General features: G+C 53.4%; 1 protein-coding gene across 1 annotated transcript; it reads right to left on the bottom strand.

Annotated features, from left to right (window-relative positions):
- Nucleotides 1–9,334: 9,334 nt before the first annotated feature.
- On the bottom strand, nt 9,335–23,734 carry Scrt2 (scratch family transcriptional repressor 2). Its single transcript, XM_028887489.2, has 2 exons — nt 23,082–23,734; nt 9,335–12,089 (listed from the first exon to the last, which is right to left on the bottom strand). The coding sequence occupies exons 1-2, from the start codon at nt 23,212–23,214 to the stop codon at nt 11,284–11,286; spliced, it is 939 nt and encodes a 312-aa protein (XP_028743322.1). The 5' UTR covers nt 23,215–23,734; the 3' UTR covers nt 9,335–11,283.
- Between the last annotated feature and the right edge of the window lie 450 nt (nt 23,735–24,184).

Below are 24,184 nucleotides of genomic sequence, written 5' to 3'. Positions count from 1 at the left end.
CTGATTCTGTTCGGTTCTGCCATGAAGTTCCACAAAGTAGATCCAGGAAGTAGAAGTAGGTGTGGTTGGTTACTGAAGGAGCTCACCTAAGTAGGTCCGCTGCGGGGTGAGGGGGGAGCGAGGAAAAAAAAAAAAAACGAAAGTGAGGCCACCCGACTACACAGCAGGAGCTGTGGTGGGGTGTCAGCCCGAACAGCTGCGCATTCCTTCTCTTGTGGCTTGCACTTCCTCCCAGCGTGGCTCCTGGTGTCCAACAATGAGTGTCCCTAGAGAGGCTGGGCCTATTCCAAGTCAGCCTGGATGCGGTACAGGATCATCTCTGCAACATTCTATTCCGGAAGCTGATACAAGCCTTCCCAGGCCCAAGGGAAGGAAGGGGCCAGGAAGGTTCTGAAAGAACCTGGTGTGGTAACCTCTGTTAGGAGATAGAGCTGCGGACGTGGGTCACCAGTGAGAAGGTAGACTCGGGTAACAGGGCAGTGTTCCCGCTGAGGACTCTGAATAGCCATCCTGAATCACCCTGGGAACGGAGACCCTGCCCTCCCTGCTCTTCCCTGGGCAAGGGCGGCTGTAGGTGCTGAGCTTAGCCTTTCTTGGCTACCCTGCTCTTGAATGGAGCGGGCGTCTTAGGGACCCAGAAGCATACAGCTGTCTGCCTAGGGTGGCCTGAGAGGTGATTAAGGGATCACAAAGCAGGACATCAATAAATTACACTCCAGCTGGCTGACTGGAGTAGAGGTGTGAAGTCAAGTTCCCAGAAAAACAAAACAAAACAAAACAAAAAAACATCCACACTGAACATTCTCGGCTGTTCAAAATTTAGTGATTGTGGAGAGGTTGGAATGTTACAGGTCCAGAGCCAAACATCCTACACTATCGTTAACCGTCCTCCATAGCTGTTTACTGCCCATCTGCCGTGTGACCTAACTTCCTGTGACTATGGTGTGAACCCGTTTATGATATACTGATAGACAACTAGCTTCCACAAACCCACAAGTTCAGGATGTCACAGACAGCATCAGAGGTACTTACCTGGCTCTGATGTAACTCCCTTACCTGGCGCTTCCACAGATGTATATGTTTTAAGCCATTGACTAACTTAAAAACTTTGTTTATTTATTTTATGTTGGTGTCTGCATGCTACATGTATGCCGGGTGTCTGTGGAGGCCAGAAGAGGGCATCAGATCACTAGGAACTAGAGTTACAGAAGATTGTGAGCCTCTTGTGGATGCCAGGAATTGAACCTGGTTTCTCTGGAAGGACAGCCAGTGCTTTTAACTGCTGAGCCATCTCTCCAGCCCCTCCACGAATGTATTAAGTGTGTTAATTTATCTGCTTTCTTTGTTCTGTTAGTGCTAATAATTCATAAAATTTATCATGCTGGGCAGCAGTGGCACATGCCTTTAATCCCAGTACTCGGGAGGCCGATCGAGGTGAATCTGTGAGTTCAAGGCCAGCCTGGTCTTGAAAAACAAAACAAAACAAAACAAAAAAAAAAAAAAAAAAAAAAAAAAAAAAAAAAACAAAGCAAAACAAAAACCCACCAAAACTGTTATCATGTTGGAACATGGACTTTGGGGTGACCTAAGTGCTCCAGAATAAACTCGTATCCCCTTGGAAGTGAGAGCTGTGTATTCTTTATGTCGCCATAGGCTCTAGCTCCCTGATTCCTTCTGCTCCCCATCAGCTGATGAACTTGGAGGTGATGCAGACAGAGAATCCCATCTGTGAAACATTTGGAGGTGCAGATGACTTTTCCCACGTGTTTGGAAGGTGAAAGGATTATGGGGTCCTTCGGTTTGAAGCCCTTGCCCAACCTGCTTGGCTGTTTCTGCCGCTTAGGTGCCAGGGCTGGCTTTCCATGTTGCTTACCCTGCCCCCCCAGTCCCACCAGCCTCTTGGTTCCTGTTTTATTTCACATAGAAGGGTACCTCATTCTTTGGTGTCTGTTGAGCATTTCTTTGGCTGTGCAGAGGCAGCTTTGGCCTCTGTCTGTTTCTCCTCACAGTCTCAAGATGGCTGCCAGTGTGACGTGTGACTCACCTCTGTTCACAGGGGGAGAGACTACATCAGCAGTGGTGACATGAAGTGCTTTCTCTACTCAGTCTGACTGGGCTAGCTTGAGTCACCCAGGCTGACTGGCATCCTCCAGGGAGATGCCATGTACTGAGCTGTTTAACCGTGGAGTCTGTCACCAAAGGGGATGACTGTGATGAATTTAGAGGGGACAATCAGCCACCCACCTGGGGTACAGCCTCCTCTGAGTCACCTGGATGTGGGTTAAGGATGTGGGCCCACGCTGGGTAAATATGAGGCTAGTGGGTGAGAGATGGATGTTGACAAGAGAAAGATGCAGCGGATGCCTGGGTATCAGTGCTCTGTCCCTTTAGCCCTCCCTCCCCTGATGATGTTGTGCAGTTGTGCCAGAAAGTTCAGCAGCTGACTCACCAGCCCTTAACCCAGGTGCCCTGAGCTCCCACGTTGATCTCTGCCCACACATAGCACATGCCGGTGGTATCATATTTACCGTGGGAACAGAACATGCCAATCTTCCACCAGCAGGGGTTGGCGATGTTGATCATTTGGCCTTTCTGGACTGTTCTCAGAGATCAGTGGTAACTGGACTGTTGCTGTAGCAGGGGCAGGCATAGCCCAGACTCACGCTTCCTGCTGCTCACTCTGTCGCTGGGGCCCCCACGTAAGCTTGCAAGGGAGCCTGGAGCCTCAATCAACCTTTGCTAGTGGGGAACCAGAACTTCAGCTAAGAGGACCTATAGTTTATACCCCACCTGGCTTAAAATCACACAGTATGAGATGTGTGGTCTGGAGACAGTCACCTTTGTGCCTCAGTTCTTAATCTGCAAAATGGACATAGTGCCAGCCTGTGGGATTACTGGGAGATAAAAAGAGATATGTTAGGTAATATTGCTAGACATGGTTCAGCACCTTTGTAAGGGCTCAGTAAATATTGGCTGTTTGCATTTTAGGTTAGTAACTTGTCTTGAAGGTCTGTCCAGTTCTGCATTTCCGTACTGGTCTCCTTGTAGCCATGTCTTAGGCCAGACTCCCCAGTTGGTTTTCAAAACAGGGTCTCACTATTGAGAACCTCCTGCCTCAGCCTCCCGAGTACAGGGATTACAGATGTGCACTGCCAGCCCAGGCTTAGTCTGGACTCTCCTTTGTGTGGCAGAAAGCTGGTGTGAATCAGTATAATGAACCTAGGGGTGTGTGGTCACTTCCCTGACTGTGGTGAGGCTGAATCGATCTTCCTCACTCAGTGGAGGGATTAACTCTCTGGCCAGAACATGGCTGCCAACAGTGATGGTGATGGCATCTTATAAAAGAGACCTAATCATAGAGGCTGGTGTCTTCTCTCATAGAAGGAGAAGGAGGAGGAAAAGGGGTCGTCATCATCTGGAAGTTGGAAGTCTAGGGCTGGGATGGCTGCCTTATGGTTACTAAGTGGGCACAGGCCTATCTTTCTGCTCTACAATTTTGTTTTATTGTTTATTTTTGGAGCAAGGTCTAAGTATATGGCCCTTGCCAACTTAGAACTTGCGGCATAATCAGACTGGCCTAGAACTTGTATGATTCTCTTGTCCCTGCTGGGATTATAGGTGTGGGCCACTGTGCCTGGCTCTGCCTCATTGTTTTAGAGAAAGGTTTTAAATTCTCCAGATCACCTCTTGGTTTAATATTGCTGCTGAAGTGCCAGTCACCTCATGTGAATTTGAGCCTGGAAGGAGGTGGACATTTTGAAAAGTAAAGGGTATGGCCATCCCTTCCTTGGATGCTATTCCAAAAGTTCCATGTAATACCTTCCCTTGGGTCTCTACAACTTGGTCACCCTGACTGCTAGGGCAGCTGGGATCTGTAGTCTTTATTCATAATGACAGTCTGCTCAGCTGCAGTGGGAGTTCTCTCACTAAGCAAGGAGTGAAGAGATGTCAGTCAGTAGCCGGCAGTCTAAGCCATAGCTTCTAAGTTGCACGGTATAGAGAGAGGGAGAGAGGGGACATTTGCAGGTTCTACTTAGATGCTTGCATCTGAAAAAAAAAAATACCAGCAACTCTTAAAAGCAGAAGCCATTGTCATTAATCATGAATGACTTAAATGTGTGGAGTTCATCCAAGAACAACTACTGGTTGCTATTGTCTAGGCATTGTGCTAGACCCAAAGGGTTTAATGATGTGCAAAAGGACACTGCCAGTGTATTTTATGGAGCTTCCGATCTAGTAGGGGAAGAGAGGGCATGACTGAGTAGCCCATCAATTCTTGGGAAAGAATGGGGCTGAATGGGGTTGGGGATTTAGCTCAGTGGTAGAGCGCTTGCCTACCAAGCACCAAGCCCTGGGTTTGGTCCTTTGGGGGGGGGAGAATGGTGCCAGTGGGTGAAACACAACCTTTGGCTCCTGAGAGCGCTCGATCCGCTTGGCAACTATCCAAGCACACCATACATGGCACAGCTGTAAACCTCAGGATTTTATTACTGTCCTGGAGGCTGAGACCAAGCACAGGGTACCTTTGCATCACCCCACCTCCAGGGGGCTCCACCTGCCTTCACTGGCTGTGCTGAAATCTTAGCATTTGATGAGCGGACAGGAAGGTTGGGATTTCAAGGCCAGCCTTGACTGTATATAGAGTTGAGGCCAGCCTGGGCTACATGAAAACCTGTTTCAAAAAAAAAAAAAAATCTTCCAAAGTCTGGTCCTTCATTATAATGGTATTAGGAGCCCTTGGGAGGTGAGTGGGTGAATGGTTGTTGAGGGTAGAGGGGTCAGAAGTTGGATGAGCATAACATAAGAGAGACTTTGGGGTGTTCTCTCCTTCCACCGTGAGAGGAGACAGTAAAAACAAGCAAACAAAAGATAAAACGAACCCCCCCCCAGCTGTCTATAAACTAGTAAGTAGGTCCTTGCTGTTCACCAAGAATGTGCTGGCCTTCCATTCTCTGAAACTTAGAGGAAAAAAGAAAGAAAGAAAGAAAGAAAGAAAGAAAGAAAGAAAGAAAGAAAGAAAGAAAGAAAGAAAGAAAGAAAGAAAGAAAGAAAGAAAGAAAAGAAAAAGCAAAAACAACTTTCAGCCATTTGTAAGCAGTCTGTGGTAGTCAGAAATTGGTACTGGGAGAAGGGAGGCAATACTAAAATATCTGAAAATATGGAAATGGCTTTGGACCGAGTAACAGGAGAGGCAAGGACTTGGCGATGCCTTCACAGGTGATTTTGATGAAGGTTCAAAGCGAAGAGGCTGTAAGGAGCCCCCAGGAGGATACCTAGGGAGCCCTGGACATCGTGCTGGTTGGAGCACAAGCCTCATAAGACACTGATGAAGTGTCATTCAGAAACAGGAGCATGTTTTTAGACAGCATTGAAAGGCCATCTTTGGTACTTGGCTGCATGGGTTCAATGATGTTCTGTGGGCCGTAGATGTTGGGAGCAAGGACCTTATAGTTAGTGAAGCTCTTTCTAAGCAAAGGGCTTCATAGTAAAATTCTGGCAGCAAGAAATGATGCAGACTCCAGTTGTGGTGGTACACACTGGTAAGATTTGCTGAAGGAGGCAGAGACAGGAGGATCACAAATTTGAGGTCAGCCTGGGCTACACATTTTGCTGGGCAATTGTGACGCAGGCCTTTAATCTCAGCACTCAGGAGGCAGAGGCAGGCAGATCTCTGTGTTCAAGGCCAGTCTGGTCTACAGAGCAAGTTCCAGGACAGCCAGGGCTAGCTACACAGAAAAACCGTCTTGAAAATCCCAAAACCCAACCCCTTCCCCCCCAAAAGAAATGATGCAGAGATGAGATGTAGTAAACAGAAAAGAAACAAAAATATCAAATGGAAAAATACCCAGCCTATCCAGCTGCAAGTAGAGAGCAGTTATTTGGGACAACACTGAGGGCACAGGCCCGGCTCATGCTGATAGGACACTTATTCAGGGCTCAGACCATGAATTTAGCACAGAGGAGGCTGAGGCCGGTGGGCTAGCTGTTCTGCAGCAACCTAATCGCTACATAGTGAGGAAGACAGGGATTGAGAGGCAGAGACAGAATGTTGTCCCCAAAGGGATCATTTTTTTGTCTCTCCATTTTCATATGTCGGAACCCTAATCGCAAATGCGTGGTTTTAGGAAGTGATAACTTTAGAAGAGGAATAGATCATGACAACAGAGCCCTCGCTGATGAGATCAGTGCCCTTATAAGAGCCTGCTGGGAGCTGAGGGCAGAGATTGCCTGTAAGGCAAGCATGTTTGAGGCCCTGGGCTCCATCCCTAATGCTCTCACACATACATGTATGCTTGTGCACACACACACACTAAGTCCCTGGAAAGCTCCACTATCCCTGCACCATGTGACTGAGACAGAGGATGGCCATCTGTGCAGCAGGAAGCAGAACCACACCAGACACAGAATTTTCTGGAACTTCATTCTAGGACTTCTAGACCCCCAAAACTGTACGTGGGCCATTGGGCTCGCCTGTGAGTATATGAGTGGAGGCTGGAGGCCAGCTTCAAGTTTTTTCTTTTATTCTTCTTCATCTTACTGTTTTGAGACTGTGTCACTGAACTTGTAGCCGTTTTGGGTAGAGTGGCTGAACAGTGAGCCTCTGTCTTACCTCCTCCATGCACACCAGCACTGGGGTACAGGCACATGCTGCCATGCCCTTATTCTATAGCTTGGGATGACCTAGAAATCACTATAGCGTAGGCTGGCCTTGAACTTCAGACAGTCCTCCTACCTCAGCCTCCCGAGTGTTGGGATTACCAGCATCAGCTACCATGCCCACCTAGGGAAATAAACAGCTGCGTAGTTTATTTGCCCAAACAAAGACAGGTAGATAGGAGACCTGCACTTTGGGAAACCTTTCCACGGCCGTTGCGTTGAGGAGGGGCGGTTAAGGAGGCACAGTGGATCCCAGGAGACCAGTGAGAAGCTGGTCCAGTGATCCAGTTAGGAGGTGATGGTGGTTATCAACTAAGGTGGAGACTGAGAACATGGAGAGGAAAAAGGCTCAGGAGCCGGTAGTGGACTGGACAGTAGGTTAGGGGACGAATGGGTAAAGCAACTTCTGGGCTTTGTGTCTGCAGCTAGATGGGCGGGGCAGCCACTTGTAGAGGCGGGGAAACTATGGAGGGGGACTGCAGTTCTGGCTTCAGACTCCGGCTGGTCTCTGGTGCTTTGGGTCTCAAGCGGAGGAATCCTGCAGGCTGATGTGGACTTGCAGTTCAGAGAGGAGCTGGGAACTCAAACAATAAGCTGGGGCCACGTGCATGTGGGTGGAAATTAAGACTCAGGGGTAAGTGACTACAGGAACAGGACCTGGGCTCCTCTGTTAGACTGTTAGGTGTGGCTGCACAGTTGCTGGGTAGGCAGCCAGACGATAGAGAACCGGCGGCATCAGTCTTGAAGGCCTCTGGGGGACAAAGACAAGCAGGCTATATGCATATGCCAGTCAGGGAGTCAGGGGCCGTGAGCTGTGGGTAAAGAGCCTTATTCAACTGAAACAGTCTACCAACCATGAAGTTGTAGAGTGGCCTTTTTGTCAATTTTCAGCGTCCTCACGGACAGAGGCTTTTTCTGTCCCTGTTTTGCACTGTGGCATGGCTTCATGCCAGCGCTGGTTCCCTTCACAGCCATACGTGATCCTCTGCTCATACGTAAGGAGGAGAGAGACTGCCTATAACTTTTAAGATGGGGGAGGTAGTGAAGAATCCTGCAAGCTTCCAGTGCCCTCCCCTTAAATCTCACTGGCCAGAACTGGTTCGTATATTACTTTCTTAACCTCCTGGGTAATGTTACTACTTTCAATGAAGATATCTGTTGTGGAAATTACTTTAACCATGTAAAGATATATTGCATTTGTTTGTGCTGTGGAATATTACTTTAACCGTGTAAAGGTATGCTATATTTGTTTATGTTGCATTTGTTTAACGATGTAAGGGTGTGTGTTTAATTATGTAAAGATGTGTTGCATTTGTTTCATCTTGACTGCCTAAGGTACCTGATTGGTCTAATTAAAAAGCTGAATGGCCAATAGCTAGGCAGGAAAGGGATAGGCGGGGCTGGTGGGCAGAGAGAATAAGTAGGAGAAAACTAGCCAAAGGAGAAGGAGGAGAGAATGAGGGAGAAAGAGAGGGCATGCCTGGGGCCAGAAGAGAAGCCAGGCAGCCACCAGCCAGACATGGAGACAGCAGGGAAGTAAGTGAGAAAGAGATAGAGAGAGAGGCCCTGAGGCAAAAGGTAAAGAGAAACAGATTAAAATAAGAGCTAAGTTAAGGCTGAGCATTCAAAACTAATAGTAAGTCTCTGTGTCATGATTTGGGAGCTGATTGGTGGCCCAAAAGAAAGCCAGCTACAGATATCCCTTAAGCTGCTAATTAAGGAGGAAAAGGCAAGGTGGGTGCTGGACCACTGTGATGGGGCTGGAGAAGCCTGATGGGCACCAATATCCATTCCCACCTCCCCTAGAGCATTGGCTCTAGTGTGGGGCTGAGAAGTTAAAACCACTTCTCAGTGTTGACCATAAATTAAATTCTGCCAGTGGAATGCACTTGCCTGGGTTCTGGATCGTAGAAGTGGGCAGGGACCACTTTCTTACTTGGCTCTGGTTGCTGTCAAGATGGCCTTGGAGGAGCTGAGCTCTGAGGTGGCATTACAGAACAGGCCACCAGCATATCAGAGACACAGGTATCAGTCAAGGCAGCGGCAGTGGCCTTCTGACCCTGGACAGTGTCCACGGTGCTTTTTGTTTTGTTTTTGACAAGTTCTCACTGTGTAGCCTTAGCTGGCCTGGAACTTACTATGTAGACCAGGTTAGACTGGGTTGAACTCACAAGAGATTTGCCCTCCTTTGGCCTCAGTGTGGGCTCTTAACCACCACCGCCTAACCGTGGAAGAAGTAGCTGTCCTGGTGAAGGTTCTGGGATGGAGTTCTGGGGGCCAGCCGAGGACGCCCTCCATCTTTTCCTGTGCCTCTTTTCAGCCGCCAGTTCTTTGCACTAACTGCCTTTCTGCTTCATAAAGATTTAACTAGAGTATAATAAGCCCCTGGTCTAGCACGGAGCTTGTTCCCAAACTGGATACCGCAGCAGACCAGGACAGTGCGTAGTCACAGAGGCTGCAGGTGAGACGATGACGAATATTACCGCTGCCCGCGCTCCTCAGACCCCACTGGAGACTGTGTGGTGGTGGTGGGGGGGTAGGTTGTCCCGTAACTGCTGTCACAGTTGGGGCATTAGCACACCGTTCCACTCTCAACTGCTCCTATAGAGTATCTAGGGGCACTGGGGGGAGGGGAGGTCCTAAACACGGGTCCCCGTCAAAGGTCTGGAGGCACTGGTGAGTGGCCAAAGTCCCTTTAATATCCCTGAATTGCGTTACAAGTAATACTGCCGAAGATGGGGAAGGAATAGGGGTGGGGGATGAGTTGGGGGTACAGCAAGGGAGGGTCCAAAGGCTTAGCATGCACGGGAAATTATTGCTGTCAGAAGTTCCTATTTACAGGGTCAGCACCCTCCATAATTGCTTCTGGTGACCCCTCTCTCTCCCACCATCTCTGCAGCCTTCCCTCCCAGGAGCCTGGGGCAGAATGAAGCTCCGCTCCTCACAAGCCCCGGAGAGGGGCCTGGAGGGGTCTGCAGTCTCCTCCCTCTTTTGTGGCTAGGGGGAGGGGGAGGAGGTCTGAGTGTCCAGGACTCTCGTCCACAAAGGGGACACAGAAGGATGCGGGCAGAGGCGTGTGCTTAAAGCAGAGGGGGCCGGGCCGGTGCGCGCGCGGAGGTGTGTGCTTCGGTCCTCGCCCGGGCATGCAAAAGCGCGGTGGAGGAGGTAGTGGTGGCCAATAGGCGCCTGGCTGGCAGTCCCGGCCCTTCTGCCCGGGAGAGTTGCATAGTCGTGGCCGGCCGGGAGAGAGCACTCCTCCCGGAAGCAGGCCAGAGGCCCCAGCGGGGTCCGGGGCTCAGTCGGTCCCTGGAACCTGGGGTCCCTCTGAAAGAGGAATAAATAAGAAACAAAAGAGGAGGGTCCAGAAGGGCTTCCTGGGACAGGAGTGGAAGGCTCAGGAGGCCGGGGACCTGCCCCGAAATAGGACCTTCTGATGGCCCCTCCCCTGCCCGCTGCGGTTCAGCAGGCTCCGCCTCCCCCATTTCTCCAGGCCTCTTCCTAAGGAGTTCAGGCTCTGATAAGGGTGGGCTTCCCCCCATACCCATAGGGGAGGAGCAGCGAGCTACGGCCATGCTGACCCTGCTCCTCGGCTTCCCAGTCCAGCTGGGGAAGCCAGACAGTCCCTGGGTGGGTAAAGCCAAGAGATTAAATAGAATAATAAATAGATAAATAAATAAATACACAAATAAATAGCTGAAGGGGCCCTGCCAGACGAGGGGTTGGGTCCACGGGTGAGGTGCAGAGGCAAACCTGTAGTCCTGGGGTGAGGGAAAGTGCTCAGATAATCTGGGAAAGGCGCAGCTCCAGGCCTGAGGCCTAGGCAGGAACTGTCCTGGGGTAAGAAGGGTCACCTGAGAAGGCAGGGCCCTGGGCTGCCTCCCAGGTCTAGGAAAACTGAGGGATGGAGAGCCTACTAGAGGGAAGGAGCTGGAGGGAGCAGGGATTAGGATGACTGATGAGATCCAGGAAGACTGAGAGGGTGGAGATGTCAGGTAGGATCATGTGGGTGGCTGGACCTAAGGCCCAAGTATCGAGGGGATCAGGGATGGACAGGCAGGGGACTCCAGGAGTGAAGATTAGCTTCCTGGATGGACGCGCGCGCACACACACACACACACACACACACACACACACACACACACACACGGAAACTTGGCAGAGAGACCCAAGGGATTAGACTGGGTGGACAGGGAAACTGAGGCAGACAGGAAGTCAAGGGTACATTCGGGTTTAGAGTGAGGGCTCTGATAGAGGAATGGCCAATGACTCAGCTGAAAAGTGAGAAGAAACATCTGGTAAGGAGCACAGCCTAGAGTCGGGGCCGGAGAAACTTCCAGCGCCGAGACCCGAAGAAGTACGGACCTGGTGCCTGAGTTGGGAGCCTTTAAAGGCCAGACATGGGGGGTCAAGGTCCGAGTGGTGGCCAGAATGGACAATGTGGGTGGGTGCGATGGGGGGGGGGATCTGGTGCAGGAAGTGAGTGGTGGGCTGGGTCGGGGTTCAGAAAAGAAAGTTCTGGGCCAAGATGGGGTTCACCCCCACCCCGCCGAGGGCGCAGGCAGGGGGGACGCAGACCGAGGGGTGGGAGAGGCCTCTGCGGGCGGGCGCGCCCCGCGAGGTGGCGGCTCAGCTGGCCGGGCCGGCGGGGGGCGGCGGCGGCTCGGCAGCCTTCACGCACGCGGCCTCGCAGTGCTTGTGGAGGTAGGACTTGAGAGCGAAGCTCTTGTCGCACTGGCGGCAGCGGTAGTGCTTGAAGGCCGAGTGCGTCTGCATGTGCGCGCGCAGGTTGGAGCGGTCGGCGAAGGCCTTGCCGCAGTGCGCGCAGCCGAAGGGCTTCTCGCCGGTGTGCGAGCGCATGTGGCCCTGCAGCAGCCAGGGCCGGGAGAAGGCCTTGCCGCACACGCCGCACTTGTGGCGCAGGTTGTGCGTGAGCACGTGCATGGCGAGCGCGGGCATGGACACGTAGGCCTTGCCGCACGTCGGGCACTTGCGCGCCAGCTGGCTGTCCAGGCTGCGGTGCGTCTGCTTGTGGCGGCTCAGGTTCGACGACGTGGCGTACGTCTTGCCGCACTCGGCGCATGCGTGCCGGTGCCCGCCGCCCGCGGTGGCGCCCGAGCGACCCGCGCGCTCCCCGCCGCCGCCGCCGCCCCCGCCGCCTGCGTCGCCCGCGCCCGCCACGTCCCCACTGGCCCCGGCCCGGCGCCTCCGCGAGCGCCCGTCGGAGATGAAGAAGGCGTCCATGGAGTAGCTGTCGGTCACGGCCGCCTCCCCGCGGAAGTAGCGCGCCGACAGGCTGGACTGCGGGCTCTCGGGGTCGCTGTACTCCTCCGACGCCGCGGCCGGGTATGCGGGCTCGGCGGGCGCCAGCTCCAGCCCAGGCTTCTGCTCGCCGCCATCGTAGCCGTTGGGGGGCAGGCAGTGCGCCGCATAACCTGCGGGTGACAAGGAGGGGCATGAGGTCGCGGGGCAGTGAGGAGAGGCGGCGCCTCTGCGGCCTGCCCACCCGGGCCTCCCTGGGTGAACCTCTGTGGGTGCAGAGGTTGGCTCGGTTCTACCCGTTAGGCCTTCATTGTCACGAGCGTGCTCACCAGCGCGGTGAAGTAGCCTTTTGCTCGCTGTAGGTGGAGAGACTGAGGCACAGAGGGACAACAAGCAATCTAAGCGTGCAGAAGCTCTGCAATCCAAAGATGCCCTCCCCCACCCCAAGATCATTTTGCTTTTCCACCTCTGTAACTTCGCGCAAATCTCAGCCTTTTTCTTTTCTTTTCTTTTCTTTTCTTTTTCTTTTCTCCTCTCTCTCTCTCTCCCTCCCTCCCTCTCCCCTCCCTCCCCCTCCCTCCCTCTCTCCCTCCCTCCCTTCTTCCTTTTTTTGAGTCTATGTAGCCCCGGCTTGCCTGGAACTTGCTATGTAGCTGATTAAACTGTCATCGAACTCATAGAGACCCTCCTGCCTCTGCCTCCCAAGTGCTGGGATTAAAGGCATTCAATACTACAAAACAGTCTTTGCCTTCATCGTATTTCTTATCTTCGAAATGGAGCTTATAGGTGTTACATGAAGGAGGCTGAGGCAGGAGGATCATTTGAGGTTAGGAGTTTGAGGCTAGTCTGGGCAACGCAGCGAGGACCCCGTCTCTAAAAATGTTTGCTTTCAATGGAGCTTGTAATTAGACGCCCAGCTCCAGGTCTTTGGTAGACCCCAGTATAAAGTGATGGGTGATAAACATGTAAGTATTAAGCACTTACATGTATGTCAACCTGAACGTCATGCTTTACAAAGGTTGTCTCACTTAATCATCATAGGAAATAATATTCTAGTTCCCATTGCACACGTAAAGAAACTGAGAGAATGCACAACAATCACAGTACAAATGTTAGCATTATAATTACACTTCTTTTTCCCTTGAAAAGTGGCTTCGATGAAGATGAATTGTCTGCCTCTCCCACTACACTACAGCAGCGTTCTCTAGGCCCTGCCTGGAACACAGCAGGTGTGCTATGCGTGAATGCTGCAGTGAAGAAATCAGAGCCCAGCTAGACCTGCCTGCCCCAGTTTCTGGAGGACTTAGCAGTTAAGAGTGTGGCATGTAGTAACTACTCCGGGGTAGAAAGCTCCTAGTATTCCTTTAGAAGGCTCCCTGAACCCCTGGGGGGTGGGTGTGTGTGTGTGTGCGCGCGCGCGCGCGCGCGTGCGTGTGTGTGTGTGTGTGTGTGTGTGTGTGTGTGTGTGTGTGTGTCAGAGAGACAGACTCACTCTCCACCTGCTCTACTGGAGTTTGCACGAGAAATCCTGTCTGTCATGTGTGTCAGTGACTGCTGTGTGGGCAGGCTGAGGTTTTCTCAGGGGACTCTGTAGGGGCTTCTGGGAGCAGGGGCCACACCATTTGTCTCTGACTCCCATGGCCTCTTCTGATCTTAGTCCTTTCCCTGGGGACTCTGGGGGCTGGGCTCCTCAGAGGGTTCCTGGCAGACATTGAGCAAACTTATCATCCAGCACTTAATTACCAAGTGTTCCCATTGTCCTTTGATTCCAGAGAACAATAGAGGTTAGGCCCTTCCCCGCTCTCACAGCTGAGGAGTGGCATTCCCATTTGCCCCTCTCCATCTGACCTCTGGGACCTGCAACGCCCCTCTGCCCACGGCTTCCCCCATGGAGGAGCAGCTGGAAGAGGGCTTTGTGAGCCGATTCCAGCCATGTCTGGCAGGCTGGGCACTTTGGCAAGCTGCTTTTCCCTTATAGGGCCTGGCTGACCATCCTCCAGGCTTCTGCCTTTTCTGGCATCTGGGACGATCCCAGGTTGAAATCTGGACAAACTACCTCTCTGCACCGCTAGTCTGTGTCTGTATTTCTCCGTCCTGGGTGTGGCCCGCTCAGGACCCACGGCACACAGAACTGACTGGGAATCAGGGTGGGTGGCTCAACAGTAAGGGACTCTGTGGTCAGGACAAAGGGGGGCAGTGGTGGTGACTTTTTTAATTAAAGAGGTGGGGTGACTAGCCTGGAACCACGCTTCTCCCCTCCCATCTGCTTTCAGTTTGGAAGGCCAGGACTGCCCGTGCCGGGAGCCAGTCTGTCACTTCTGACAAGGGCCGGGTTATTTGTTTGGTGGGTACTCCCAGACCCTCCCCTTCTTCAGCCTCCCCACATGCTGTGGCCACTGCGCTTGTCTGCTGAGCACATCCCGGGGGCCAGGCTCTCAGCTAAGAGCTCGACTGCCACTTCTGAATCCTTACACAAACATCTGACAGATGAGGAAACTGAGGTACAGAGTGGTGGGACCTGCTCATGGGATGGAACAAAGAGGGGGAACCCACTGTATCAGTCTGCTTGTTCCCTGTATCCTAGGGAGCCCCCAAGAACAGGTAATGGCCGGGCCCCTCCCATCTCCAGGGCCCCGCCAGGGGCACCTAGTAAGTGCTTGTGGAATGGTTTCAGGGATGTGCCAGATAGCCTGGCTTACCATCCCAACAGCTGTCTGCAGTCGTGACCACCTGTTCTCGGGCCAGGCCCGCACCTCCCAGGGTCCCAGCCATGGAAACCGGAGGGCAGTTTGATGCCAGAACACAGGTATTAGCAGAGTGACCTTGGGCTAGTCATCTGTCCTTCTGTGCCTTGGGTCCCTGTAAATGAGGTGTGAGATGATATCTGTTGGGAGTGGTCGTGTGAGTTGATCTGATCATGTGACCAGCATCATTTATTTATTTGTTTATTATTTTTGAGACGGTCATACCGTGTAGCTCTGGCTCATCCAGACTAGCCTTGAACTCACAGATACCCACTTGCCTCTGCCTCCCAAGTGATGGGATTAAATGTACCTCTACTAAATGTACCTCCCCATGGGAGGCCTTACCTTCTTGTAGGAGATGAGGGGTGGGGTGGGAGGGGGAGGCTGGAGGGGTGGGAGGAGGGAAGAGGGGGATCTTTGGTATGTAAAATGAATAAAAAATTTTTCTTAAAAAAAAAAAAAAAGGTGTGCGCCACCATGCCACGCAGTAACCACCGCTTTGTATGCTCGTATTAATAGATGGCGACATACTGGTTAAAAGCATGGCTTTGGAAGCAGTCAGCCTGCATGGGGCTCTCCTCTTACTGGTCCCAACTGTGTGACTGTGGTGGCTTGAATGAGCTGTGTCCCATAGGTTTAGACATTTGGATAGTTGGTCCCAGTCGGTGGCAGTGTTTGGGCAGGTTTAGGAGGTGTGGCTTGATGGAGGAAAATATGTCACTGGAGGACAGGCTTTGAGGTTGCAAAGCCTCGTGCCATTCCCAGTATGCTCTCTGCTTTGTGCTTGCCATTGAACAGGTAAGTTCTCAGCTTCCTACTCCAGCCACATACCTCCACTCTGCCATCATGGACCTGTGTCTCTCTGCAGCCATAAGCCCACTTAAACTCTTTTATAAGTTTTCTTGTTCACTGTGTTTTATCATTATCATAGCACATAGCAATAGAAAAGTAACTAATACAGTGACCTTGGTCCATCAGATCGTACCTCAATCCCACCCCCACCCCCCCAACTTTGAGTCCAGGGCCTTGTGCATGCTAGACGAGCACTCTGATCCTGAGTTACGTTCCCGGCCATAGCTGTGTGCCCTTGGACAAAATACATGACTCCTCTGTGCCTGTACAGCACCAGTAAAGGACCCTCATTGAGATGTGAGGCTCTGTTTGAGGTGTTTTGCATGCGTGACTGCATTCTATCCTCGCAACAGTGTGATTAATCAGCACCCAGCCCCAAGGAAGTTAAGTGATACTAGAGGGCCCTAACACCGGTTCACTGTCTGGAGTCTCCCCAGCTGGATTTCTGTCTGTGGTTTCCTTGGCATTCATCTGGGAGCATCTTGCTGCTTCTCTGGGCCTCTGTTTCCTCCTCTGGGTTGTATAATTTCCCCCATCATGTTCTGATGAAAAAAAAAAAAAAACTAGTGCGCAGTAGGAGCTCAAGGATCTTCCCCTCAGCCCTGGCTCAGATGCGTGTGATGCCTGTGCTGCCCCCTGCTGTCGTCTTGCAGCACTGCAGCATCTTATCCTGATACAGAGCTCGCTCTCCCTATGGAAACGGGTTCCTCAAACAACAGCTGCTGCCTAGGGATGCATATGAGATTGCCTTCAGGACCAGCTCCGCTGGCCCAAGCCTGATGTCCAGTGTCTATGAGATTTAGCATATTTAGCATCATTTTGGAACATCATATGATGACACATTGCTTGGTCATGTTAGGATTGGCTCTTACTTTGTGATGCTAGCCAGGTAGCTTAACCTCTGGGTTCAGCGTGCATGGGAAGAACGTTGACTAGGATGCATGAAAGACTTCTGTATCATGGTGGAATCAATCCCTATGTGATGCTCTTTGTCCCTTCTACATCTTACTCCCTCATCACTCCCCATTCTCTTCAGATCCACAGATGTCTCCCCACTGTGTGACACTGGGCAAAGGATTCAGGATCAGTCCACCCCATCCTCACAAGGGACTTCCTAATAGAAGTGGATGAGCTAATGTATGGAACGGCGCTCAGGCCAGCACCAGGCACATAGCATCCAGCCTCTCAAGCCATTGCCATTATTATTCCTGTATTTTCTGGTGATGTCCAGAGACGTAGTGTCTCAGGCTGCTGTGTGACCTTGGGAAAGCCACCTTGCTTCTTTGGCCTGAACCCTGGAAAATCCTTTATAACCCTGTACATCAGGTTTTCAACCTTAGCATAGAACCCACTCAGGGTTAGGCTGTAGAAGATTGTCCTGCAGTGGACAAGAAGAGAAAGGGTCTCTTTTGAGTGGGTCCTGCTGAAGTAGGACACAAGTGGAAGACACTTGGCTCACTCACCCCCAACTCCTGTACACAGACTCTGGCTGTGTGACCTCAGTTAAGTCCTGAGGCTGAAATGCCGGGCACAGGGACCAGAAGAGCCAGCCTCTTCCATGACTGTGGGGAGGGCTCAGGTGGTGTGCGTACCACCTGAGGATGCCCAAGAGTCTGCACGAGTTAGAGAGCAGCATCCAATTCAAAAGAGTTCTGGTGCCACAGGAGTGATAGGAAGAGAAATTATGACGAGTAACATTCTGGGGCCCCTGCACACTGCCTCAGGCACCTGCCTGACCCTGGGGTCGGAGAGGAGGACTGTGTCCGCTAGCCTTGAAGTCAGCACCAGCCAGCCCCGGGGACAGGTGCTACAGTCTGCCAGAGGCCTGGTGAGGGCAGAGGACTCGCCCAAGGTCACTAGATGGGGAGTCAGGCTTCAGGATCCATAGCCAGCATTTCCTCCAGAGCACCAGAGAGAGACTGGAGGCCCGTGGGGGAGGGAAGAGAAGCAGCTGGGAGGGGGTGTCTTCCCACGACAGTTGGCCTGTGTCTCATGGGGTATTGATGTGATGGGCTGGGGAGAAGCTGTTACCCTGGAGAAAGGTCCAGCACCCTGTTCATTTTTGTAAATGATACTCCAGAGTAGTGACTCACGCTGATGAGCATTTACTGCGTGTGAGGCCCTTGCTGAGGCTTGATGACATTAGCTCAAGTCTGAGGTCATAGCCTCCCACACCTTCCTGCAGAAGCTGGAACCTGGAGAGGGGCCTTGAACCTCCCCTGGTCACACCACCAGCTCTCCTGGGAGCCTGCCTGGTGGCCTCCTTTTCTTAATGCATCCGGCCCAAAGCTCTCTCCCCAGTGTCTCCCAAGACTCCCAAGGTGCCAAGTTTCCCCAGGGAATTTCTAGCCTCAGTCCCACCTCCCCGTTCTGAGATGGGCAGAAGAGGGGGCTGCTGGGTTCCTGGACAGGACTCCTCGGGCTGCAGTGGGGGCCGCGGGGATGCTGCGTGGGTATATTTAGAGCGATTCCTTGCTGTGCCAGGGCCTCAGGCCTCAAGAATCAGCGCCAGCCAGCTGAGCAGAAAGCCAGGTCTGTCAGCAGCAAAGCAGGATAAAAATAGTTTCTCCTGTCTGCGCAGAGAGCTGGGCAAAGGGGCTGGGTACCTCCCCCTCCCCCTATTATAGCATCTTTGTTAGCTGTTCCCTGGGCACTGGACCAGAATGACACCCACCTTCTCCAAAGGCCTGGCAGCTGGTACATCTGTACATCTGCCCACAGGGGTGCAGGGGGCAGAATGAGGGGTCTGGCTGAACACAACCAGGGCTGCAGAGCCTGGGGCTGATGCCCACTGACCCAGGCCCAAAAGGCTTTTAGAGAATTCCAGCTCTCCTTCCCCACCCTGACTCCTGAAATTCCCTGTGTTCTGGGCTTTCCTGACGGTGACCCAGTTCCTGTGTCTCATAGGGAGGCCCACAGCTCTGTGGGAATCAATAGGAAGGACTTTGTGAGGGGCTGTGGTGAGGGGAGTATGTGGCTCCAGGTTTGGAGTTATCAACCCTGGCTGGTGAGACCATGTCCTACTACCTCCTGGAAGGCATTATGCCTGGCTGGTTCTGGGCTTCCTGAACACAGGTGCACTGCACACAGCCTACCTTCTCCTCAGTGTTTCTGGGTTCTGCCCTTCCCTTTCTCTGCCTCGGAAGGGTACAATCAAAAGATCCCCTTCCAAAGCCCCTTACCCAGAGACCGGCAGCAGACACCCACTCCAGGAGGAAACCCGGGAAAGCAGGCCCAGAGGCCTGGGGCCCCCAGCTCTCTCAGCAGCCTCTCAACCCTGTTCCCACTAAGGCCCCCAGGCTGTGGTGTGTGACAGACTCCATCATCTATGCTCTTCAGATTCCAGGCCCCCTCCCTACCTCTTCTGCTCTGTAGACGGCAGCAATTCTCCTGAGCTGTCCTTTCTTAGCAGAGTGAGTACGTGTGCACACGAGTACGTGTGCACGCGTGTGTGGCCCCAGAGACTGTGTGCTGTGACCGGTACAAGGGCCCCGAGTACTGTCCTGCCTCCTCTCAGGAGTCACTGCCAGCTCCCGACTTCCTAGAGGACCCAGATCACATAGTCTGTGAGGGCCCCACTTTTCCATACTCCCACTGAGCCCCGATAGGTAAACTGACTCTTGAGTCCCCAGTCAGAGATGAACTAGGTCATGCTCAGCTACTCTTTCGTGAGAGAGAAACTGAGGCTGAGGGAGATGAGCTAAAGCTATCCAAAAAATTCTACCCTGGCCAAGCTTAAGATGATCTGGAATGACCTTGGACTGGAAATTGAACCTAGATCTTAGTTCTGGACCCAGTATCTTGAGCTGGACCAGTTTCTAGGCGTTGAATATGTTCTGGATATCAGACCTGGTCTTATAACCTTAGACACTCACCTTGGACCTAGAGTTTGGGCCTAGTCCTCAATCTGAAGTTGGATATAAACATTGGACTTGGACATGTACATGTCTGTAATCTGGACCTCAACTCTAGACCAAGATCAATATGCCAAAGGCTATGTGGTTACAAACACATGGGCCTGCTGTGTGTTCTTGGGCACCTACCTACCCAGCCTTCTCTGGGTTCCCTCTGCTGAGGGATTGGGATAGCCCCCTGCATCCCCAGATGGACTTCCTGAGGTGTGGGAAGGATGGGTCTATTTAGCCGGGCTCCCAAGCCTAGCTCTGGAGCGACTACTCGGCGCCATCAGAAGCAGTGAAAGGAAGTGGAAGCCAGTATAATGTGGTCAGCTAGATAAGCCCATGGGTAGGAGAGGAGCGCTCTTCAGCCGGCTAGGGGAGGCTTAATGTAGCTGCAGAGGGCAGACAACAGTGTTATTGGATCGGCATTGATCCCTGTCTGCCAGGGAGGGTACACTCTGGAAGGCTGTGGGGAGGACAAGGCTGGGGTAGAGAGGGAGGGGCCCTGGCTCCCAGCTGGAGGTCAGAGACAAGTGTGAAGGGAGGTGGGCACTAGAGGAGATGTCCTTGGCAGGGGTCCACAGAGACCACTGATATGCAGACAGTCAGCAGCTGCCTTCTCCTCACTGCGGAGTCCCAGCACAGAGCCATGGGCTCTGGAGCTAAGGGGTGGCCTTGGTAGAGTTGGAGGCTAGGTTTTGTGAGGACGAAGGAGAACAGGAGTTGGCACTTCTCAGAGAGATAAATCTATGCTCAGAGTCACCCTGGGAACAGAGAAAGGAGAAGGCTCCCCGAAGAAAACCAACTGTAGAGGGGGACACAGGACCAAGGGGAGGGTGCATCTTAATGAAAGCTGGGGGAATTAGGACCTTGTCTCTTTTCTTCCGGGAGCTCCGAAAGACTTTCTCTTGAGTTCTTCCAACTTGGAGGGGGTGTCCCTTCTCTATTTGAGGTTCTGTAGGCCTGGAGTCGGTCTGGAACCATGTACACATGATGTTTACCTTTAGAGGCTAAAAAGAGAGTGGGGGAGGGGGAGGGAGCTTGTGCATGTATGTGATGTGTGTGGGGTTCTTCAGGAATTCTCTAGAATTTTTAGGCACTCCCAGAGCTGGGATCCACCTCATTTGGGGTCCTATGCCTTTATGAGGAAGCCTGTTCCTCTGACTTTTACATTCAGTTCCCTCCCTCCTGGCCCCCACCCCCAGCCTCATCCTGACCCTGCAGCCCAAGCTGCAGAAATGGCTTGTAAGAGGATCTTTCTAATAACTGGAACTACCTCCAGCCTCGGGCCCTCCCTCCTCCTTCCTCCTCCTCTCTCCATCCCTCCCTCTTTCTCCTCATCTCCCTCCTCCTTTCTTTCTCCTTGTTTACCCAGCACACTTACACACGCTGGGAGAGAGGGGGAAAATCGTCAGCTCAGCAATTTTTCACACTTCCCTCAAATGCTCAGCAAGGTTATTTCCGGCAGAGCGGAGAGACAACAGGCCACCAGGAGCCAGCAGGCTCTCTGAGGACCCTCAGAACACTTACCCACTCAGGGAGCCCTCATTGCCCAGTCTGGCCACACCCCATCGAGGGAAGAGGCCCTTGAAAAACAAGACAGAACAGACCCTATGCTTTCTAGTTGAAAGGCTAGAGGGCCATCCTTCCTGATTTCCACACTGGCCATTCACAGCAGACAGGGCAAGATGGGTACCCTATTCTACCATGAGGCAGCTGGCAGAGACCAAATCTGGGAAGACTTCCCCTCTCATAGAGGGTAAAGAGAGCCTCAAGGAAACAGTGACAGTGGATCCCAGCATTCCCTTAGATCCAGTGTCTCCCCCCATCAGCTCACCTTCCACAGAAACTGAGCTTGTCAAAGTTGGAAGGATGTTTAGTTCATAACATCTAAACTCTTGCACTGCTGGGGAGGCTGAGGACCAGAGAAAGGAAGGCACTTGCCCAAGGTCACGGTGCAAGTCACAGACCAGAGCTACTGTATTGAGCCCAAGCCAGGCATGTGGGTTCGAGCAGCTCCAGTCTTTCCCAGAGGCCAGGGAGTAGATCCCTTTAGGAAAGGGACAAAGGCAGGGGTGGTTCTAGGCTGCTGAACCCAACGGGACCCTGTAAAACACCTCCGTCTCCATCTGCACTCCCCATCATTCAGGCAGAGGTTCTTTACAAAGCCTGCCTGGACCAAATTCAAGGCCAGGCATTTCTTGCCTCCCTCCTGAGGAACAGCCTGCAGTTTGGCTGTGAAATTCTCTGGGTTCCCTCAGCTGGCTCAGGGACAGGATCAAGGGGGCCTCAGGAGAGTTTTTACGTCAGTCTCCTAAGGGATCCTGTGGATCCCAGACCCTTGGAGACTTCACTTCCTACCGGCTCCCGGCACATGTTCCCCAGCCTTGGCACACCGCCAGGTCCACCCTCCGTCCTGCCAGCCCTCAGCCCAGACATCTCCCTGAGCTTCCACCCCAAGGTCCTGGAGGTCAAGAAAAGAGGACAGCGGAGTGGAAGATGTGGGCAAAGGAGTGGAGGGTTCTGCGGGTAGCTGAGTGGAGCCAGAGGCCGAGGGGCTCTAGGAAGCACTGTGATCGCTGCCTAACTTCTGTGACCTTGATGAGGTCACAGAGCCCTTGGCTCAGCACCTTCTCTACCTGGCTTGGCAGCGTGCTGGCATGTGGCTGAGTGCCTGGAAGTCCTCTAGGAGAGGCTCCCAACCTCCCGGGTTCCTGCCTGCCACTTCAGTTCCCAGTTCAGACTCATTCTTAGTGCCTTGCTCTTCTCCCTCCGTCTCCCACCCCTGTGATGTCAGATGTCTCACTCCCGAAGTGACTCCTCCTTCCCAGACACCCGTCCTGGTGGGGCTGTCGAGTGCTGTTACCATCGCCCCCTCGGCGAGCCCCTCGGCTCACAGAAGCACCCTTCTCCTGACATCAGAATGTCACCCCCTTTGGGGCTCGAATGACCTCTCTTGTCCCCCAAACCCTTCTCCTTTATAAGAACTTGCTCTAAGAAGAGATGGGGAGTGGGGGGTGGGGTAGGACGTGGAGGGTTTCAGAGGAGCAGCAGGTTTGGTTGCTGGGGGTGAGGAGCCGGAGTGGAGTGCAGTCCAGTGGACCAGGAGACACGCGGGCGGAACCTCTCCCAATAATCTCATCCTTTGAGTCCCTAGGACAGGCCCAGCCTTTGGCAGGCATGTGGCAGAGGGTAACAAAAGAGTTGGAGAGAGGAAGGCTGGAGAGCACTTGTCTGGCATTGCCAGGGGGAGTATGGTTGAAGGGAGGCGGGGTGCTCCCACTTCCCCCAGAGAGCCAATCTCCTCTCCCCAGGGACCGGCAGTCCTGGTCCCTTACCTTCCCATCAGGGATCACACGGGCAGCCAGTCGCTCTCCTTCGACAGTGAGGGGGTACTCCAAGCTGCCCCTACTAGCTTTTTAGGGGCGTCCTCTCTCTGTCACCCCCTCACTCCAGCCGTATTCTAGGGCCACAACTTTCAAAGTCCCGGCTGGCGCGTGGCTGCGGGATCAGCCGTCCCTGCCACTTTCCTTTGTACGACCTAGCCCCAGCCCCGCCCGGCAGGCCTTCAGTAAGTCCCAGGGGCGCACTCGGCCAGGGACGTCTCCGCCGGGCTTCCCTTCTGCGGCCCAAGTTGGGGAGCCCCCCCTCTCCCCTAGGGCCCACTCACCGTTGTCCCCTGGAGGCCCGCGGGCACCGGGCAGCACGTAGGCAGTCTCCAGGGGGTGGTAGATGGGGGCTGGCACCCCGCTGCACTGGAAGCCATCCGCTTTGATCTTCTTCACCAGGAAGGAACGCGGCATGGTGCCGCCGGGCGGGGGGCTCGCGGGGCACTGGCGGCCCGGTGGGGGAGGCGGCCGGCCGGCGCGATTGGCTGTCGGCGCGGCTTCAGCACTGGACAGCTCCCAGCGGGCGGGCGGCCGCGGAGCCGGCTGGGTGGCGACCGCCGCGGCTCCGGCTCGGGTGCCGCTCGGGCGCGGCGGCGCGGCGGCGGCGGCGGCGGCGGCGGCGGCGCGCACACTGGCGGTCGCTGGAGCTGTGCTCAGCACTCCGGCTGCCGGCTTTATATGGGACGCAGGCTGGAGGAGATCAGGTGGTCCCCCAGCAATGGAACTGTTCAGCGCTCTAATCCATCAAATGTCCCCCAGGACAATCGCTCCGCACACGTTCCCCTGAACCGGCGGTGGGGGCAGACCAGGCGCGGAGAGGAACGAACAGGCAGGAGGGGAGAAAGTGAGAGGGACACACAGGCGGGGAGAGAGAGAGAGAGAGAGAGAGAGAGAGAGAGAGAGAGAGAGAGAGAGAGAGAGAGAGAGAGAGAGAGAGAGAGAGAATATGAATCAGAATGTGTGCGCGAGTGTGTGTGTGTGTGTGTGTGTGTGAGAGAGAGAGAGAGAGAGAGAGAGAGAGAGAGAGAGAGAGAGAGAGAGAGAGAGAGAGAGAGAGAGAGAGACTAAGAGAAGGACAAAAAGACAGGAGAAAACAGACCAGAAAGGCACAGGGAGAAAGTGGCAACATACACTCAGGCACCCGCAGGAGAAAAAGAGAGGTCAGGACACATAAAAAGGAAGTCACCCCCACCCCCCCCCACCCCCCGCACACACCCTCTGGGGGATGCGAAGAAAGGGAAAGAAAGGTGCGAAATAGAGGGAGAAGACAAGGAGATTGAAGGGTAAGCGCCCCGCGCAGGTGGGATCAGGCACAGGGGGGCTCGGGGAGGGGGATGAAAAGAGTGAGGCGGCCAGCCACCACCCTCTGTCTTTTGCCGGCTCT

The sequence above is a fragment of the Peromyscus leucopus genome, chromosome 4 (genome assembly GCF_004664715.2).
Source record: "Peromyscus leucopus breed LL Stock chromosome 4, UCI_PerLeu_2.1, whole genome shotgun sequence".
NCBI lineage: Eukaryota > Metazoa > Chordata > Mammalia > Rodentia > Cricetidae > Peromyscus > Peromyscus leucopus.
This window is presented reverse-complemented; position numbering and strand designations above follow the sequence as displayed.

Coding starts and splice junctions, on each gene's coding strand:
- Scrt2 (XM_028887489.2), bottom strand. CDS start 23,214: ATGCCGCGTTCCTTCCTGGTGAAGAAGATCAAAGCGGATGGCTTCCAG. Junction 12,090..23,081: donor CGGGCCTCCAGGGGACAACG/GTGAGTGGGCCC, acceptor TGTCACCCGCAG/GTTATGCGGCGCACTGCCTG.